The following is a 20,820-nucleotide window of genomic DNA, read 5'->3' on the forward strand; positions in this document are numbered from 1 at the left end:
ACCAGAAAAACCACTAAACTGAGCAAGCAATGATTGTGCTGCAGGGATGGATTCCTCAGGGTTAGAGATATAAAGTAACAGGTCATCTGTATATAGTGATATCTTATGCGTCCCATCTCCACGACTAATGCCAGATATGTTGGAAGGGTCACGAAGAGCAATTGCCAAGGGTTCTAAGGCAATATCAAATAGTAAAGAGCTTAAGGGGGAGCCCTGTCTAGTACCTCTGAAAAGCCTGAAAAAGGGGGATCTCTGATTATTGGTAAGTACAGAAGCCAAAGGTGTATGACATATCAATTTGATCGCAGATATAAAATTTTGACTAAAATTAAATTTCTCTTCAGAAGGTCAGAGGCCAAGGGATCCAGGGAAGCTTGGCTGTGTGGATTAGGAATTGGCTTGCCTGTAGAAAGCAGAGGGTTGTGGTGGAAGGAGTGCCCTCGGATTGGAGGGCAGTGACTAGTGGTGTCCCGCAGGGATCCGTTCTGGGACCTCTACTTTTTGTGATATTTATAGATGACAGATGAGGGAGTGGAAGGCTGGGTTAGTAAGTGTGGGGACGACACTAAGATCGGCGGTGTTGTGGATAGTGTGGAGGGCTGTCGGAACTTACAGAGGGATATTGATAGGATGCAGAGCTAGGCTGACAAGTGGCAGATGGAGTTCAATCTGGAGAAGTGTGATGTGGTACGCTTTGGAAGGACAAACTCCAAAGCAGAGTACAGGGTAAATGGCAAGGTACTTGGCAGTGTAGAGGAACAGGGGGATGTGGGGGTTCATATTCACAGTTCACTGAAAGTTGCCTCACAGGTGGATAGAGCAGTTAAGACGGCCTATGGGATGTTAGCTTTCATAAATCGTGGGATTGAGTTTAAGAGCCGCAAAGTGATGATGCAGCTTTACAAAACTCTAGTTAGGCCACACAGAGTACTGTGTTCAGTTTTGGTCGCTGCATTATAGGAAGGATGTGGAGGTGTTGGAGAGGGTGCAGAGGAGATTTACCAGGATGCTGCCTGGATTACAGCATATGGAATATGAGGAGAGGCTTAAGGTGCTAGGGCTTTATTCACTGGAAAGGAGGAGGATGAGAGGAGACATGATAGAGGTATATAAAATATTGAGAGGAATAGATAGAGTAGACAGTCAGCGCCTCCTTCCCAGGGCACCAATGCTGAAGACGAGAGGGCATGGCTTTAAGGTTATGGGTGGGAGGTTCAGGGGAGATGTTAGGGGGAAGTTTTTCACCCAGAGAGTGGTTGGTGCATGGAATGCACTACCTGAGGTGGTGGTGGAAGCAGATACATTGGACAGGATCAAGAGTTTGGTGGATAGGCACATGGAGGAACGTGAGATAGAGGGATATGCAGGAGGAAGGGGTTAGGTAGTGTGAGGGTGGTTTGATGGACGGCATAACATGGTGGGCCGAAGGGCCTGTTTTGTGCTGTATGGTTCTATGGTTAAGTGTGTTAAATAAATATTCCCATTCGACTCTATCAAACGCCTTCTCGGCATCAAGCAAAATAACACATTCTGGAGTTTTAGATGAAGGGGTATATGCAATATTCATTAATCTAATATTAAAATGCAAACACTGATTTTTAATAAATCCTGTCTGATCATCAGAAATAATTTGTGAAAGTACATTTTCCAGTCTAGTAGCCAATATTTTGGAAAAAATTTTGGAGTCCACATTCAGTAGGATCTTTATCTTTCTTAGGAATTAAAGAAATAGATGCTTCATAAAAGGATTGTGGTAATTTACCTACAAATAAGGGATCTTTAAAAATTTTACATAACCAAGGAGAAAGAAGATCCGAAAAAGATTTTTAAAATTCTACTGTATACCCGTCAAGACCTGGTGCTTTACAAGAATTCATCGAAGAGATTGCTTTCTTTATTTCTTCCTCCAAAATGGGTGCATCTGATATTAAACGTTCATTAAGTGGTAATTTCGGTATGTTCAATTTCCTTAAAAACTCATACATTAAGGTGGAATCCTCAGGAAATTCTGATTGGTATAAAGAGGTACAAAATTCTTGAAAAGATTTATTAATTTGGTCATGGTCAACTGTCAAATTACCATCTCACTTAGGAACTTTGGTAATCTGATGTTTAGCTGAAGCAGCTTTCAGTTGGTTGGCCAATAATTTACCAGATTTAATTAACACATATATAAAACCAACTCTTGGTTTTCAGCAATTGACTTTCAATTGGAGATGTTAATAAAAAATTATGTTGCAATTGAAGTTCAATTCTCTTTTTATAAAGCTCCAGATTAGGAGCAGAGTATTTTTTTGTCAATGTCTTTAATCTTATCGGCCAATATACGTATTTCATTATTAGTTCGTTTTTTTCAATCCAGCATAATATGAAATAATTTGACCATGGATATAAACTTTAAAAGTATCCCAAGGTATCCCATTGGAAATTTCTTCTGTAGAGTTAGTTGAAAAGAAAAAGGCAATTTGTCCTTTTATAAAATTAATCAAGTTTAAATCCTGAAGCATTGAACTGCCATTGCTTGGCACCAAAAATTACGTCAGTTAATTTAATTGACAGTTTCAAGGGCGCATGATCGGAAACAGTGATTGCATCGTACTTACAGTCAATAATAGATGGAGCTAATCGAGAGTCAATAAAGAAATAATCAATTCTAGAGTAATTGTGGTAACCATGAGAAAAGAATGAAAACTCTTTATTGTTAGGGTGCAAAAACCTCCAAACTTCTAAAATTCCAGAATCAACTAAAAAGGAATTGATAAAGGTAGCAGATTTGTTTGGAAGTACCTGATTGGTCACATACCTATCCATCAAAGGGTTCAAACAACAGTTGAAATCTCCACCCATAATCAACGTATATTCATTTAAGTTAGGAAGAGATGCAAATAAATGTTTAAAGGACTCGGGGTAATCAGCATTAGGTGCATAAACATTAACCATAACTTTTTTGTTATGAAGTAAACCATTAATAAGTAAAAATCTACTGTTCAGGTCTGAAATTGTTTTGCAGTGAACAAATGAAATCAAGGAGTCTATAAAAATAAAAACTCCTTTCACCTTGGCTTGTGAATTAGAGTGGAATTGTTGACCTTTCCAAAACCCAAAGAAAAGCCGACTATTCTCCTTCCTAATGAGTCTACTGAGCAAAAATAATCTGAGCATTCAAAATTATTATTTCATTATTATTCAAAATAAGTATTATTTTAAAAAAATAAATAAATAAAAATAATTAAATTAAATAAAAGGAAAATAATTATAATAGGAGCATGATAAATATCCATATTCCAGAACCAGACACGATAGTGTTAACAAAGGGCAAAGAACTCCGGATCTAAAAAGTTCAGATCCATCAGCTAGTTATTGACTTATAAACTGAAGATATGAAAAATAAAAAAAACAACAGTACATTTATTGGTCATCTGAAGTCTAAAGTTGATTTTCAAGAAACTTTTCAGCTTCATGCACGGATCCAAACCATTTACGTGATTTATCAAGGAGAACAACCCTTACCAACAACCCTTGCTGGTAATAGCAATGCAGGTTGAAATTTTCTCTGATTGGTTTAAAAAGCAGTCTCTCTTTCATAATTTCTGGACTGTAATCTTCAACCAGAGGGAACTTAAGATCTTTGTGTTGGCTAATTCCTTTACGACGAGCAATTCGAATTAAATGCTCTTTAGTACTCACATAGTGGAATCTCAATATTACTGGTCGTGGTTTTTGCTATTCAGGAGGTTTAGGTCTTTGGGCTCGATGAGCCCGATCAAGTATAGGGTGAGCAGAGAAAACTTCAGAGCCAAACACATCCATCAAAAGTTTGGAAAAGAAATCAATAGGGTTACCAGTTTCGACATTTACACGGAGACCAATTATCGGCAGGTTTTCTTCTCCGACTTCGACTTTCTAAGTCCATCGTCTTCTGTCCATACTGTTCCAGTGCTTGAGTAGTCGAGGTTAATTTCTTTTGCAATGAGTCTAATCTCTGACCCCTTTGTCTGCCAGCTTCCTCCAGTTTAGAAATTAGTTTCTGTTGTTAAGCATTTTCCTGTTTAAGTGCTGTTAATCTACCTTCAATCTCCTTTAACAACACTTCCAAAGTGGAAAATCTTTGATCGAATTTTTCACTTTTCTCATTCAAAAGTTTGGATATAGCTTAAAAAGTAAGTTGAGATTCAGCTGTTGCTTTCCCCTCTGGTAGTCATTTCCAGCAGTTAAAAAAAGTCCAAACATATAAAAGTATTATTAATACTTTAACATAGGTAGTAAAAGGCTGGTGGAAAAAAATTAAAAAGGGAGTGGAGCAGTGCCGAAATACAACCTACTCCATAGAGCTCCACCGAGACAATCTGACAAAACTCATCCATCACCTTAATTTACAGTGCAGGGGCGATTTTACAAAACTCATCCATCGCCTTATTAGTTACAGTGCAGAGGCGATCTTACAGAAGTCATCCATCGCCTTAATAGTTACAGTGCAGGGGCGATTTTACAGAAGTCATCCGTCGCCTCAATTTACAGTCCAGGGGCGTTTTTCCAAAACTCATCCATCGCTTTATTTACAGGACATGAACAGGAACGTTTTACCAAACTCATTCATCACCTTAATTACAGGACATCCTTTGAGAATGTATACCTTTCTCTGAAATAAATATAATTCACTTGTAACATACAATAACTGGATACCCCACCGAGACAATACATAGTTAGACAGAGCTAGACCAGATAAAGATAAAGGCAGTGAAATGGAGAGAGCTGATCATCAAATCAGGGAAGACCAAAGCTAACAACAATTTCGAGTCAGAGAGAGATACAGCATGGAAACATGCCCTTTGACCCACCAGCTCTGTGTTGACCATCCACCATGTATTTAACACGAATCCTGCATTGATCCTATCTGTTTTATTCCCCCTACGTTCCCATCAACTCCCCCAAAATTCTACTGACTCTCACCTATACACCAGGTGCATCTTGCAGTGACCAATTAACCTACCAATCCGCCTTTGGGATGTGGGAGGAAACCGGAGCACCCGGGGAAACCCACTCGGTCACAGGGAGGACGTGCAAACTCGGCGTACAGGATACCGAAGGTCAGCATCGAACCTGGGTCACTGGAGCTGTGAGGCAGTGGCTCCACCTGCTGCACTGCCGGGCCACCCACTTAACAGAGAATGTCCTGACGTTGGTAAATGTCTTTAAGCTAGAACAGTCAGCATGTCCAGATACAGCAGCAACATCGGATATGACACCATAAATTAGATCCAACTAACAGACCTTGATGAATTTACCCTAGGGGTAACATATCCTTTATTTTGCACACATCTTTGCAACGTTATCAAGACGGCAAAGTGTACATGCGTACGTGTGATGTAAGTACAGTGGGTGGTGTGTGACATGAGAAACAATCCAATTTTCCCTCTGGTACGTGTCTGAACCCGTGTATGAGATGATTAGCACAGCCTGAAAGTGCACTCTGGATTTGCTCTGTACACCAATGACATTCTGAGCTCATATTAAACCAGCATTAGATCACCAATTAAAAAACTTACAACATTGAAATAAAAATAGTTAATTACCTGCTGTTAATTCCTTGATCATTTGATTCACTGCTCGTATCTCCATTTCCTTCTGGAATGAAATAAAATGTTTCTTGGTCCTTGCACTTGTTATATGGTTGGTCTTATTTATGCCTTTAAAAATTTTTACAACCATCTCTGATTTACTGTTGTGATTTGGTCCACTTGGTGTGCGTCTTCCACAGTTTATTGAACAGTAAATGCCAGTGGTATCTCTGGCTAACGGGCTTGGGGAAGGCGCAGGTCCTGACAGTGGAAAGGGCTAAAGATTCAGAGGTTAAATCACTTAACCCAGCAGGTCCTGAACATGAACCTCCACTTCATTCGGAAACTGTGACGGTAGCTGGATGGAACCTCCTGGGATTGGAGAGCAGTTGTCAGGATACAATCTCCCACCCAACCAGTGGTGGAAGCCTGACGACCTCTCATTGCATTACATTTCTGCCCTCACTGCATGAAACTCCCTCGGGAGAAAACCTGCCATGCCCTTCTGATTTCTGGGAGTTATTTTATGCATTCCTGCTCTCAACAGGTCCCCATAATTGAATATTTCAGCACTCACTGTTTAATTTTTTTTCCAAATAGTTAAAAATCGATGGGTGTTTGATCACCCGGGCTGTCTGATACCTGCTCCCCGTGGGTGAGACACACTGGTCCACACCTCCGGTCCCCACCACACAAAGTTGCACATTCTATTTCCCCAGGAGGGGCTGCAGTTCACCTAATGTCCCATTCCCAGAACTCTACTTCCCTCTCGTCTTCCCTTTGGAGCTTCCAGGATTCTGTACATGAACCAGTGACCTGGGTTTCCACCACTCATCCCTCCTGACAGTGATTGTAATGGAGTCAAGTTGAGCCAAGTTGAGTTTATTGTCACGTGCACAGGTACGGTTAGGTCCAGGTACATTGAAAAACTTGCTGCAGCTTCACAGGGACATCGGTACAGACATCACACAGAACATAAATTACAGATAAATTATACAAGAGAGAGAGAAAAAAGACTGTGCAAAAACAGGACCTTAGTGCAAAAAGCAAAGTCATACTCAGAGACAAGTCCACAGTGGTGCAGGAGGTGGTCCGTGGTATTCCGTTGCTGAGGTAGGTTTTGGGTTATGCTGGTCAGCTCGAGAACCTGAGGGTTGTTTAGGAGAGGTGCTTCCCCACATCGCTCCCCAGTCTTCCCCTCACAACCCAGAATGTGAAAGCAGTGAAAGAGAAAGTGTGTGAAAGGTAAGTAGTCCCAGAACCACGGCAGGTTGGGGCACTGGAATGTCTTGATCAGAATTGATCGCAGGATGGTAATTCATCCACAAGTGTCCTGGGAGTTGCTGCCCAATGAAAGCAATTAAATCTCTGCCACTTATTCTCCAACAAACCCCGGCACAAAGTGAGGAAGACCCCACTATTATGGACCAGTAAGTATCTCAGACATATCCCAACTGGCATGTGTCTGCCTGAGGTACTGCTCATTTCTGTTGTTGCACTGAGTAACAACCAAGTCCCACACAAACCACCAGGCATTTGGTCCTTAGTTTACACAACGGTGATGTGTGATATGAAGGGGCAGAACACGCTCCCTAGATTTCATCGAGTCAGTTCTACTGAAATATTTTAACAGCTGGACCCAGTGGTAAACGCTTTCACTCCAACTGTGCATCTTATATAAAAAATGCTCAACTCTTCAATACTTACTCCACCACACTGCTGCACATGCAGTGAAGATTACAGCAAGAACGGTGAACAACGGGGTCAGTATGCTCCAGGTTGGAATTGTCACGTAACAACCTTCATCTGAAAAAGTACAAAAGTGAATTGTGCAAAAATCACATTTGAATTATAACAGCAGCACCAGAATCTCACTGCAGCTTTAGCACAGACACAATAGTTGGAACGGAACTGCCTAAAGGAGACACCAGGGCTGCTGGCCAGATGTTTGGTCAGCAACTTAAATGAGAAGAAAGAGAGATAGGCAGGAGGGCAAGTGAAGACATTCAGGGAGGCAATTAAACTCAGGGGTGCTCAATAGGCGAGAAGAGAACATGGTATGACATTTTTTTATCAATTCCGTTTCAGACATTTAGACAGGCACTTAAATAGACACGACACAGAAGGATATGGACCTAAGGCGGGCAAATGGAATTAGTGTAGGTGGACAAGAAGGTCAGTATGGACGTGGTGGGCAGAAGGGCCTGTTTCATGTTGTACAACTCTATAATCCGAGGGGAGATCCTCCTCTTCAGCCAAGGGCAAGTGTCTGATGAGCTGTGTTCACTGTATGTTAGACACCAGCTGCTGACAGTGGAATTAAGGGTTGTGGGGTAAAGGCAGGCAGGTGGATCTGAGTCCACGGCCAGATCAGCCATGACCTTATTGAACGATGGAGCAGGCTCGATGGGCCAGATGGCCTCCTCCTGCTCCCAGTTCCACTTTCTACTGACGTTAACCATGATAATCGACTCTGACCAAGCCCTCCTTCCCAGGCCTGATGAGGAACACTTGCCTTTATCTCCATGATCAGAGACAGACAAGGTTCCCTCAGTAACTTCCCTCTTTTGCCAGCTGTTGGCTGGGTCTCAATGGCTCTTGCCTCCGAGGTAGTAAGTTGTCGGTTCAAGCCCAACTCCAAGAAAGCACTGAGCTTAGAATGAGGTTCAAAACCGAGAACGGTCTCGGGAGAAAGATCACAGACAGAGAAACATTGAGAAGGTTACAGAGCAAGCAGGAGAGTAGGAATAGACAAGATGGACCATGTAAGGATATGCTACCAATGTAGATTTGATTAGATAAATAACATGATTCTCTGTTAGAACACTCTATGATCAAAAAATTAATTCTGACAAAGGGGGCCTGACACATATCCAAACAACAAGCCTACGTTTACACATCACCTGATATAGGTGAGTCCTGGGAGAGTGCGAGATGTCTTTTTTCCCCTCATTGTCCTGTCTTAGAGATGTTCCAGAGACCAATTACTTCCAGTGAAGAACACTTCCTGACATCTCTCCAGTCCTTCATGTCACTGGTTTGGCCAAGGCTCTTCAATTGTTATTCTAATAACGGGTGGAACTACCGTTGTGCGCCAATCTGCTCTCACTCTGTGGCCCCTCATAAAGGGGCAGAACAAGGCTGCTTCACTGAGTGTCAATGCAACAGGATCAGTGGAAAATTTTGCTCCATTGTGCCCTCCTTTAATGGGGTTCTAATGAAGCTAGCTTACTTTGATTTATTTGTTCACAGGGTGTGGTCTATCCCTAATTGCTGTTGTCCCTGACAACCACCATGGTGCGTTTGTACATGGGTCAAACAGGGTAAAGATGGCAGACTTCCTTCCTTTCAAAGACATTATTGAACCACAGGAGGGTTTTTTTTGAAAAGTAGTTTCTCAAGATTAGTTTTTCTAAATTACTTGAATTTAAGTTCCAGGCTCCCATGGTGGGATTGAATTTTCCCCTCTGGATCAATAGTACAGAAGTCTGTCTGCCAGTCCAGTGACCTAACCACCGTGCCCCAATCAGCGGCCTTACCCTCCTGAATCTGGCAGGGGACTCAGTGAGATCAATCATATTCTTCCCAAGGCTCACTCAGCATGGACCAGGCCTGCAGCCTTTCCTATTCGGCCATTCACCTGTTCACAGCAGAGACGTCACGAAGCTGAATACAGTTGGTAGAACTGAAACAAAAGGCAACGAAGGGCTGTTGGTAAACTCACTGCTTTGCTGAATCTCTTTAACAAGGATGACGATTGAACAGACGATCCCAAGAAAGAAGGTTATGATTCCGCAGAAGTCAATCGAAGCTTGCAAACCTGTTAAGTGCGGATGGTGGGATGAATTAGAAGGACAATTTCACTGTTTATGAATGGATTTTATCTGATAAATGATTTTCTCTTTACCTGTGCTGTCTAAGAAGCGACTGATACACGGGTAGCCCAAGTTCCCAATGTTGATGGTCGGGCAGACGTTCAAAGCCAGCAGGACAAGTGCAATGCACAAAGCAACCACAGGTACAGAGGCAGCTCCTGGAATTATGACCCACAGTTAAGGAAGGGAAGTTAAATGAATATAATGCACGGTTACCATTCCCCAACACTCACTCATACTTTATACAAATTGCCTCAGGTTGTGGCTGGCACTGGAACGACTACATTCCTTCCCAGTTCCTTGAGAAAGTGGTGAGGGACCTTCCAGGAACACAGAAAGATTGAAACACAAGCAGGTCATTTAACCCCCCGAACCTGCTCTGCTCCTGAACCAGAGCATGTCTGGTCCAGACCCGACTCCACTCGCGCACATCTCCCACCATCCCCTCACACCTTTGCTCAAAGATCGACCAGTCTCCATCGGAAGGTAACAGCTGATCTTCCACCCAGTGAGACTTCTGCCACCTTTTCCTTTCCCACCTTTGCCCTGAAATGTTGGCTCTGTTTTTTGTTTGTTCGTCTCTGCTCCTCTGGTCTTAGACTCCCAAACTACTAGAAATACTTGCAGCCAATCTACCTGACCACTTCCCATAATGTACTAAAAAACTTTGATTAAATACTCCCAAAATTAATAGATACTTATCAGTGTCATATCGGCTCATAATTTGAGCCTTTGAACTCGGCTATCATTTTGGTAAGTTGTTTTGTGCTCCGTCCTAATGTATGATCCCCATAAACACCCGTGTGAGTAGCCAGCACCTGATGTAGCTGCAACATAGCTCCTACAGAGAGAGTGGAGCTGATGTAAAAGGAGCCAAGATCTTACTGAATAGTGCAGTGGTTACTGGGGTCTAACTTCTTACGTAAGGTCCTCTTACCTCTGCCCGTCGAAGAATAGCTGGGTATGATTTTCCAATCAGTAACCAATGGTGCAGTCCCTGACTGAACAAACATGACCAGCATCGGGGAAGGGCGACTGAAAACACAACAGGCGGATTGGTCCACGTACAGCGATGGAAGACCACCACCGTCGTGGGGCCACAGATGCTAATGGTTTAAAGAGAACCAGTAGACTCTGTGATGGCAAAGGTCCGCAGCCTCCTCCCTCCCTCCTTGCCTGAACAGATCAGTTTCATGTAAACAACGAATATTATTCATGCACGTACCTTTAATCACAATCCAGGAAATGAGGGCAATTAAGATGGCAACAAGAGACACCTTGTTGAAGATAAACAGGAGCAAAGACAAAATTTTGGACTGTTTCACTGACGCTGTGGAGAAATGAAGACAAACATTAGAACATTTGGAACCCTCTGTAAGCTATTTTACAGTGAGAAGGTGAACAGTACATCCTGGGTAAGAGTACTTGTCTTTGTGGAGGTCAGGCTGCAGACGACACTAATCGTATCAGTTATGGAACAGCACCACTGCCTCAGCTAAAGACTGCACCTTAAAGATGAGGGGATTGGAGGTCTGGGCACTCATTCCTGTCGGGGGCAGGAGGAGAGCACAAAGCAGAGCCTCTGGAAGAGTGGTACCGTTTATAAAACGCATTGCACTGCCCAGAAGATCCTCACACCCAGCTTGTGCACATCAGGTAACAAAGCACACAGGTTCCTTGTTCACATCCCTGGCAGTGTCAGGCTGTCTGCAATTGTCCAGACTCACATCATACCTGTTATTTTACACTTTTTTCTTGAGAATTCTGCTGCAGATGTTGACAGTTTATCAGAGGTCAAAGTCAAGTTTATTGTCATCTGCACAAGTACATGTACGCACAGGTGCAATGAAAAACTTACAGAGCATCAGATAAGCAGCATTCACAAGAAAAACATAAATTAAATTATACAAAATTATGCAAGAACACAATTAGAACAAAAAGAAACAAAGTCCATTTTAGTGCAATGTGGTCACAGTGTTGTGTACTGAGGTAGTGTTTAGGGTTGCGCAGGTTGGTTCAAGAACAGAATGGTTGAAGGGAAGTAGCTGTTCTTGAACCTGGTGGTGTGGGACTTCAGGCTTCTGTGCCTCCTGCCCGGTGGTAGCTGTGAGAAGATGGCATGGCCTGGGTGGTGGGGATCTTGATGATAACATTGAGTTCTTGAAGTAGAACTTCCTGTAGATACTACCGACAGTGGGCAGGGATGTGCCCGTGATGTATTGGGCAGGGTCCACTACTCTCTGCAGCCTCTTACGTTCCTGCCCATTCGAATTGCTGTACCAGACCATGATGCAACCCGTCAGGGTACTTACAACAGCACATCTGTACAAGTTTGTTGGAGTGTTCGATGAAAAGCTGAACCTCCTTAACCTTCTAAAGAAGTAAAGACGCTGGTGTGCATTCCTTGTGATTGCATTGATCAGAGGCCGCAGTGCTGTTTCCAGGCACTGGACTTAAGTCTGCTCCCAGACAGGAACTTGTGAATACACCAGAAGTTGTATCCAGAATTCCACAAATGCTCAGAACACAAAACATACACTTTAGATAAGAGCAGAGACCGTGACAAAATGGATGACGGATTTTGACTGAGAGGGGTTGCCACTAACAAGGCTTCAGATCCCTCCTTCAGCCAGTGACTGGCTGTGACATCCGTTCTCTGCGGACATCCTCCCTGTCACCTCCAGACCTCCCCCTTAAAACATGCCCGTGTTCCAACGTTTCCTTGTTCTGACGAGAGGTCATGACCTGAAATGTTAACTCTGCTTCTCTCTGTACGGATGCTGTCTGACCCGCTGAGTGTTTCCAGCGAATTTAGAGTCAGGGTAATATTGCATGGAAACCGGTCCTTCCGCCCAACTCGTCCATGTCAAGCAAGGTGCCCATCTAAACTGGTCCCATTTACCAGCATTTGGCCCATGTCCCTCTAAACCTTTCCTATCCATGTACCCTTCCAAGTGTCTTTTAAACATTGTAATTGTACCCACATCTGCCACCTCCTCTGGCAGCGCGTTCCATATACCCACACCCTCAGAGTGAAGAAGTTGCCCCTCAGATCCTTTTAAATCTTGCCCCTCTCACCTTAAACCTATGCCCTTTCATATTTGGTTCCCTTCCCTTGGAAAAAGACTGTGCCCATTCACCCTATCTATGCCCCTCATGATTTTACACACCTCTATAAGGTCACTCCTCAGTCTCCTTTATTCCAAGGGTTTAAGTCCGAGCCTGCCCAACCTCTCCCTATAACTCACACTCTCAAGTCCTGGAAACATCCTAGTAAACCTTCTTTGCACTCTTCCTTTTATTTCAGATTTCCAGCATTTGCAGTTTTCTTACTTTTTGACCAGTGAATTCAGACCACCCCTCGTGGGGATATTTCACCCACGACACTCTCATCAGGAGAGAAGTCAGGGTGAATAGAAAAATTACTCAGCTGTGAGATGGAGCACACTTAGTAATGATCGGAAAAAGTAGTATTGGGAATGTGGTACTGGGAATGCAATGAAATTCACACAATCACACTTTTGCTCAAAATTTTAAATTATTCGGATTAACTTAACTGAGTATCCATGGGTTTATAAGAGTAACTTAGACTTTTTAACACCTACCTTGTATCAACTCTCTCCTCAAGCAGCACCGTAGCAGCAATCCAACAAATGACACTACAGAAGATACTATCCCAACAATCGATGCCACCACAATGACGGTCTCCACCGGACGAAGACCTGCAATTAAAAGGGTTCCATGTTAGAATAATGAGGGGATTCTCAGAGCAGATGACCAACCGTTGATTGTTGCAGCAAACTACCTGTTTGAAGTCCTTCACCATGCCACCTATTAGCTGAAGCCAACATGGGACGTCACGGTTACACAATCCTACTTTTCTTAATAAATTCACTTGAGGTCTGGGCTCTCCCCGCAAGGACAGCATTTATTGCCCATCCCTAATTATCCGACATAAGATGGTGGTGAGCTGCCACCTTGAAGCACTCGAATCCCTGGGGTGGTGGGTGGGGTGCCAATTAAATGTGCTGCTGCGTCCAGGATGGTGCTGAGGGGAGTTGATGATGCACCATCACCTCCCGCAGATGGTAGACAGGCACTGGGATGTCACAGCAGGGCACCATTCCTCTTGGAGCCACAGTACTTACCTGCTGGTCCAGGTGAGTTTCCGGTCAGTGGTGACCCCCAGCAGACCAATGGTGGGTGACACACAGTGGTAACGCCATTGAATGTCAAGGGTAGGTGGACAGATTCTCTCAGGTTGTTGATGGCCATTGTCCAGCACTTTGTGGTATGGATCTTCACTGGTGGGCGCCCGAATGTTGTGGAGGTCTTGCTGCACGCAGGCGTGGGCTGCTTCACTTGTTGACTGGTTACCCACTGAACTGAACATTGCAAAGTCATCAGTCACCATCCCCACTCCTGGCCTTGCGATAGGATGGAAGGTCATCGATGAAGCAGCAGAATGTGGTTGGGCGTAGGACACTGTCCTGGGGCAGTCCGGCACTGGCATCCTAGGGCCAAGATGGTAACGTCCATTACATACCACAACCACCTTCCTAAGCGCGGCATGGCTCCAACCACTGAAAGATCTTCCTTCTGACCTTCATTGACTTCAGTGTTACCAGGGCACCTCGATGCCTTACTTGATCAAATGCTGCCTTGATGTCAAGGTCCATCTCTCTCTCCCCTCTGGAATTCAGCACTTTAGTCCATGCTGGGACCGAGGCTGTGATGAGGTTTGGAGCGGTGTGGCCCTGGCAACAGCCAAACTGGGCACTGGTGAGTAAGTGCTGCTTGGTGGCACTGTCAACGACACCTTTCTCTTTTCCGCTTTTGATTGAGAGCGGTAATTAGCTAGACTGGATTTCTTCAGAATTTTGTGAACAGGACATGCTTGGGCAATTTTCCACATTGGCGGGTAGATGCCAGTGCTGTATGCCTGCTGGGAAAGCTTGGCTGGAGGCCAAGGTCAACATCTTTCTGCTCTCTGAAGGGAACAAACAAGGCACTCAGTTCTCATGACAATGAAGTGTTGCCGGCACAAGTTATGGAGCTCAGTCTCTTCAGTGAGTTTATCCAAAGATGAAAGGAAAGACCTCACATCGTCACCAAGCCTTCCATAAACTCGGAAGATGTTCCTCAGTGAACGTAGTGCAGTTGTGTTGGAAGAATCTCAGCCACAGTTCTCACACTGTGGGCTCCCACAGACCGTCACACCCAGGTGGTCTGCTCTTAGTGATGTTGGCTGATAAATCTCGGCCAGGTCACCCAGGAGAACTTATCTACTCATCCTGGTTTTGTCTTCTGACACGTGTGCATCGAGTTGAGGTGATGCATGGGACCCTGGTTAGATTTCCTTTCTGAAAATGGCACTGAGGTCAGCCTGGATTGTGTCCTTGGATCCTGGAGAGAGACTTGAACCCACACCCATCTGATTCAGTGCTGCTCACTGAGGAATGGGAGACGTCCAAGGGAAGGATCAGTCTAAGCAGCAAACTTTGAATCATTCCTTCCGTCTGATCAAAGTGCACTGCTGGTAGGATGACGCAGGACCAGAGGAAGGGGAGCCCCTACGCACTGGGAGATGTCACAGGATACTGGGAGTGAAGTCAATGGACAACAGGACACCAAGCAGTCTGTGGTGCATCCTATGTGATGCTTGGAAGTCAGGGCTGACAGGCTAATTGACCAGAAAATGCACTCATTCAGTTAATCACTGCCACAACAGGGTGTGGTAACTGACCTCAGTTGAACCTTGGGTGTGGGAGAGAAACCAGTCCGACTTCCTGCTGCCGATCATTGACCAGTGAGCTCCACTGGTCCACAGCCTGTGTGTCGGTGCCAACCAGAATTGTCCGTCTCCAACTATCCTGCCGCACCCACTGTTGTAGCTCCCACCTTTGGAACCTAATGGCCCCGATCACTGAAGAGCCGGAGAATTATCCCTCAGCCCATCACCATTCTTCGGAGAGGAGGTGGTGGGGGTCAGAGGAACCAGTAGGAAATATACAAGAACCGGTAGGTGTGGGGTGTACAGAGCACAGCTTGGATACCACGGACTGGACCCTGAGTTGATTCAGACACTGGGACATCGTAAACCTGATCTCACTGAACAGCACTTGAATCACCACAGCACTAATGGTTACCAAGCCAGTGCCGGTAAATGAGATTTACAGATAGGTACTTGAGGGTTCGCATGGGCATGGTGGGCTGAAGGGCCTGTTACTGTGCTGTCAGCTGCAACAGGCTCTGCCTCACCGCCTCACTGTGAGAGAACAATCCAGGCTCCAGCAACCTAGTGCAGAATGTCCCCTCCCCTCCCATTCTCCGAGGGACAGCGTCTATAAATATAGGAGACCCATACTCCCGTTTTCAGGGGAAACAATCTTTCCTTCTTCATTCGATCAAACTGCTTATGGTTTATATTAATAACTTTTGATTCACTTTTGCTGTCTCTACCCCAGTACTGATTTACACAGACTGCATTCAAACAACCACCATCAACAGGTGATGAAAAATGTACCCTCATGACGTCACCCATAAACTGAGCTTACCGTGAATGGTTAGCAGGTAGCTTGCCTGTACAGAGCTGACAGGATTGGTGGCAACACAGGTGTAATTTCCACAGTCACTTCTGGAAGCGTTCAGGATAACAAGGCTTCTGTTCCCATCTCGGAGGTGATGATGAGAGACCTCCCTTCCATCTTTCCACCACTGATAGCTCGAAGCATCTCCCACATTACACATGAGCTGGATGGTGGAACCCGGAGAGCTGGCGTTACTCCATATCGAAGGCTCGGACAGCTTATCTAAAGGAGAAACTACTGGTTAATGAGGGGCAACGTTAGCAACGTGCTGTCACTGTGACCTAGAGACGAGTGTGTGAGAAACCAGTGCTCAGCAGGGCAGGCAGCTTCTGTGGAGGGAGAAATACAGCTGGTGTCTCAGATCCAACAAAGTCAACCCCAAACTTCACTTTATTTTTCTACGCAGATGCTGCTTGACCTGCTGAGTGTTTCTGCCGTTTCCATTTCATTGAATAAATTTGATCAACTAACAAGTATTAAAAGCAGTATTTGATGAATCTCTACACGTATCAGTCTGTTATCAGTAATTGTTGCCATTGACCTGATTTCACATTGATCTGATACAAAATCAATCTCTGATTTAAATAGTTTAACTCTTTAAAATATGCCAGGTGTGATTTTTATTGAACCCTTTATTAAATTCATCAGTTCTTTGTCAAAACATACATTTGCGAGATGTTTGTGCATCCATGAACATCCCAAAGAGTTTGATAGCAATGAGCCCATTTTCCAAGTTGGTTGTTTTTGATGACTGAGGAACTTTTCCTCAATCGTACACGAACAGGAATGGGATCGGTGACCACTTGATACATCACCTTTGTGCCGGGGATCCTTAATCCCTTCAGTAACAAGCGGAATAAAGAGTCTTCCAGGGAAAACAAGTCTCCGCAACATATCAACAAGCTGCTGAGTCACAATATCTTCTGGCCTTTCTGTCACCAATGATTCATCTACTAATTTAACAATGGGATCAGTGAAAACAGCTTGGTGTTCAACACCATCATCTTCTCAAAATTCCAAGACCCGAGCCTCTGTACCTCCCTCTGCAACTGGATCCTTGACTTCCTCATTGGGAGACCCCAATCAGCGCGGATCAGAAACCTCACCTCCTTCATCAACACAGGTGCACCTCAGGGCTGCGTGCTCAGCCCCCTGCTCTACTCTCTCTATACCTACAGCTGTGGGGCTAAGCACAGCTCTAAGAAATTCACCGATGACACCACTGCTGTTGGCAGAATCACGGATGGTGACGAGGCGGTGTACAGGAGCGAGATAGGTCAGCTGCTTCAGTGGTGTCGTAACAACAACCTCAGCAAGACCAAGGAAATGAATGTGAAGTTTAGGAAGGGGAAGTCAGGTGTACACACACCAGTCCTCGTTGAAGGGGCTGCGGTGGGAAGGGTGAGTAGCTTCAAGCTGGGTGTCAACATCTCGGAGGACCCATCCTGAGCCCAGCACGTGGATACAACCACAAAGAAGGCTCGCCAGTGTCTTTACTTTCTTAGGAATTTAAGGAGATTCAGCACGTCATCGAAGACTCTGATAAACTTCTACAGATGTACAGTGGAAAACATTCTAACTGGTTGCATCATGGCCTGGTGTGGGATCTCCCATGCACAGGAACACAAGAGGCTGCAGAGAGTGGTGGACTCAGCCAGTTCCATCATGGGCACTGATCTCCCCACCATCGAGGACATTGACAGGAGGCGATGTCTCAGGAAGGCGACATCCATCATCAGGGACCTCCCCCCCCCCCCCCCCCCACCATCCAGGCCATGCCCCCTTCTCGATGCTGCCATCAGGCAGGAGGTACAGGAGGCTGAAGACCCACATCTCAAGGTTCAACAACAGCTTCTCCCCCACTGCTGTCAGTTCTCGAACCCACCTGAAAAACCTGAACACTACCTCAGAATGTATTCCTTTTCCTCTCTCTCAATCTTGCACTAGTGTCGTCATTTATTTCTGTGCATGTGTAAGTTGTATATAATTTATGTTAATTTAAGTTTGTCAATTATGTTTGTCCTCATCTTGTAATGTACTGTGCTGCTTAAAGCTAAATTTTCATGGCATTTACACCCCGTGTGTGTATGCCTACGACAATAATAAACTTGAACTGTCCATTCAAATCAGAGATTTTATGTGGAATCAATGTACAGTCACTGAAATCAGGCTAATGGCGGTAAATACTGACCATGACATGTCAGGACCTGACTTGTGTATCAGTCCTGACACGAGTAACTTATCAAAGACTCTTTTGGACTTGAAATGATCTAAAAACGAGCCTTGTTGAAGTGAAGATAATGAATCAATTCCAAATCAAAAAATTTAGCAGAAATTTAAGAGTTGCCTTCTGCGCACAGGAATTGGTTGGGTTAGCTGTTGGTCCTGATCTGAGATTGACAGCGACTTGTGAATCAGTGGGGTTAGAGGCTGCCTGCAGTTGTAACTGTGAGGATATGGAGTCAGGTGACACATCTGCCATGATCTCAGAGAGTGACAGAACGAGCTCGGGGGACTAAGTGTCAGGGACACCACATTGATTTTTAATTTACCCTTCAGGTGTTACGGTGAGCATGGGAAGACAAAGATGGGAATTGCTGGACCACATGGCATCAAATGGAATCGGTAGCAAATGCTCAAGTGAAGTGGTTACCCACAACACACAAAATGGCGACCTGGGGATGGAGGCCAATGAAAAAAAGGGGGAAACACATTAAATTGGGCGTTTGTTTCTGTAGAGTTGAGGTTGAAGTGGATTTACGTTGTACATCACGGGCACAACCCTCCCCACCATCAGTTGTATCTACAGGAGGTGCTGCCTCAAGAAGGCAACATCCATCATCAAAGATCCCCACCATCAGGGCCATGCCATCTTCTCCCAGCTCCCAGCGGGCATCAGGTACAAAAGCCTGAAGTCCCTCACCACCAGGTTCAGGAACAGCTATTTCCCTTCACCCATTCGGTTCTTGAACCAACCTACACAACCCTTATCACTACCTCAGTATAGCAACACTATGAACACCTGGCACCACAGTGCACTTTTTTTTTGTTCTAATTGTGTTCTTTCATGCAAAAATTGTGCTTAATTTATGTTTAATTTATGTTTTTTCTATTGAATTCTGCTTATCTGTGCCTGTAATGCTGCTGCAGGTGAGTCTTTCATTGCACCTGTGCACACATGACAATAACGTTCTACTTTAATCAAGGTGACACTGAGGTGAAGGAGAGAATCTCATTCACTTCTTTTTAACATTTGGATAATGATACCCACACCTCCACAGGCAGCAGTTCCTCTTCAGATCTCCGGGATCAGCTCGGGAATGCTGTTTGGGAAATTCCACTCCTGTGCTTTGCAGGTTTAACCCTTTAAACTACAGCAGGATGGGGACCAAAATTCAAACTTATCTCAAACATACCCATTATACGCAGACGAACGGTTCGAACAATGGTTGCTCGTAGATTGATGGAAAGTCTATAAAGACCATCATCTGCATAAGTCAGATGACTGAAGACAAGCGATCCATCGGAGGGGGAGAAGTCGATGCGCCCGTTGTATTTTTGTATTAAGGAAGGTTTCATGGATCCCACATGATACTCGAGAACTGGTTCCACGGAGGATTCCTTCTCTGGGTGTTCTTGCAGTTTTTCCCAATGAAAAACTTCAGTAATCTTCCTTTCATTCTCATCCACTCCAAGAAAAGCCACTGAGCTGCCGGGTGAACGGTAAACCTCTGTTGTATATTGTGCTGTAAAACATACAAACCACTGGTGAGACTACACTTGGAGTATCGTGGACAGTTCTGGTTGCCACCCCACAGGAAGGATGTGGTTGCAATAGTGAGAGTGCAGAAGAGAATTGACCGGGATTTTGCCTGGAATGAAGGGCTGTAGTTATGGAGTATGTCTGTAATGGAGGGCTCTCCCTGTAATGGAGAGATTGCAGAGGCTGGGTTTGGTCTCACTGGGATGTAGGAGGCTGAGGGATGACCTTGTAGAGGTTTATAAAATTACGATAGGCGTAGATGGGATAGATAGTCAGAGTCTGTTTCCCATGGCAGGGATCCTAGAACTAGCAAGCACAGGTTTAAGGTGAGAGGGGAGGGATTTAAAAGAGACCTAAAAGGCAGGTTTTTCCACATAGTGGTTGGTGAATATCTGGAGCAAGCTGCCAGAGGAGGTGGTAGAGGCAGATAGAATGTTCAAAAGGCGTTTGTTCAAGGAATTGGACTGGAAAGACACCAAGGTGATACAGGCCTCATGTGGGGAAATGGGATTAGCACAGGTAGATGGTTGGCATGGACGAGACGGGCCAGTACAAATGGCCCGACGAGAAAAACCTCAGTAATCTTCCTCTCATTCTCATCCAGCCCCAGAAATGTCACCAAGCTGCTGGGTGAACGGGAAAGAGCCGGTGCAACCCTGTGCTGTGAAATATACAAAACATTAGTAAGACCGCACTTGGAGTTGCTTCGGAGAACATCCTCAGGCTTGTTTGCCAGTTTATCAGCCAGGCTATGATTATTCCTCATCGATCACCTTCTGCCGCCGTTAAATTCTCATGTCAGATGCGGAGGTCAAATGAACATCAGGAGTGGGGAATGCAGCAACTTTGGTGACTTGGGAGTCAGTGTGTGTGGACTTCGAAAACAAAATGCCAAGACGCCAGTCCTAACCCCTTCCATCTTCCACCCTGGGCAGGTTCCCAGAATCCCAGCTTCCAACTCAGTATCTAATCACTGAGCAGAGAAGTTTAATACAACAGATTGCAGCTTCCCAGGGAGAACTGACAATCCTTCA

The 20,820-nt window shown here is 44.8% G+C and overlaps 1 protein-coding gene across 1 annotated transcript; it reads right to left on the reverse strand.

Moving 5' to 3' along the window:
- Nucleotides 1-4,438: 4,438 nt before the first annotated feature.
- LOC127586085 (uncharacterized) lies at nt 4,439-19,550 on the reverse strand. Its single transcript, XM_052043894.1, has 9 exons — nt 19,440-19,550; nt 15,991-16,245; nt 13,039-13,155; nt 10,659-10,763; nt 9,466-9,591; nt 9,283-9,378; nt 7,266-7,364; nt 5,574-5,625; nt 4,439-4,639 (listed from the first exon to the last, which is right to left on the reverse strand). Exons 1-9 carry the CDS (start codon nt 19,441-19,443, stop codon nt 4,606-4,608), a joined length of 888 nt encoding a protein of 295 aa, XP_051899854.1. The 5' UTR covers nt 19,444-19,550; the 3' UTR covers nt 4,439-4,605.
- Nucleotides 19,551-20,820: the final 1,270 nt, after the last annotated feature.

The sequence above is a fragment of the Pristis pectinata genome, chromosome 34 (assembly GCF_009764475.1).
Source record: "Pristis pectinata isolate sPriPec2 chromosome 34, sPriPec2.1.pri, whole genome shotgun sequence".
In the NCBI taxonomy this organism is placed as follows: Eukaryota; Metazoa; Chordata; class Chondrichthyes; order Rhinopristiformes; family Pristidae; genus Pristis; species Pristis pectinata.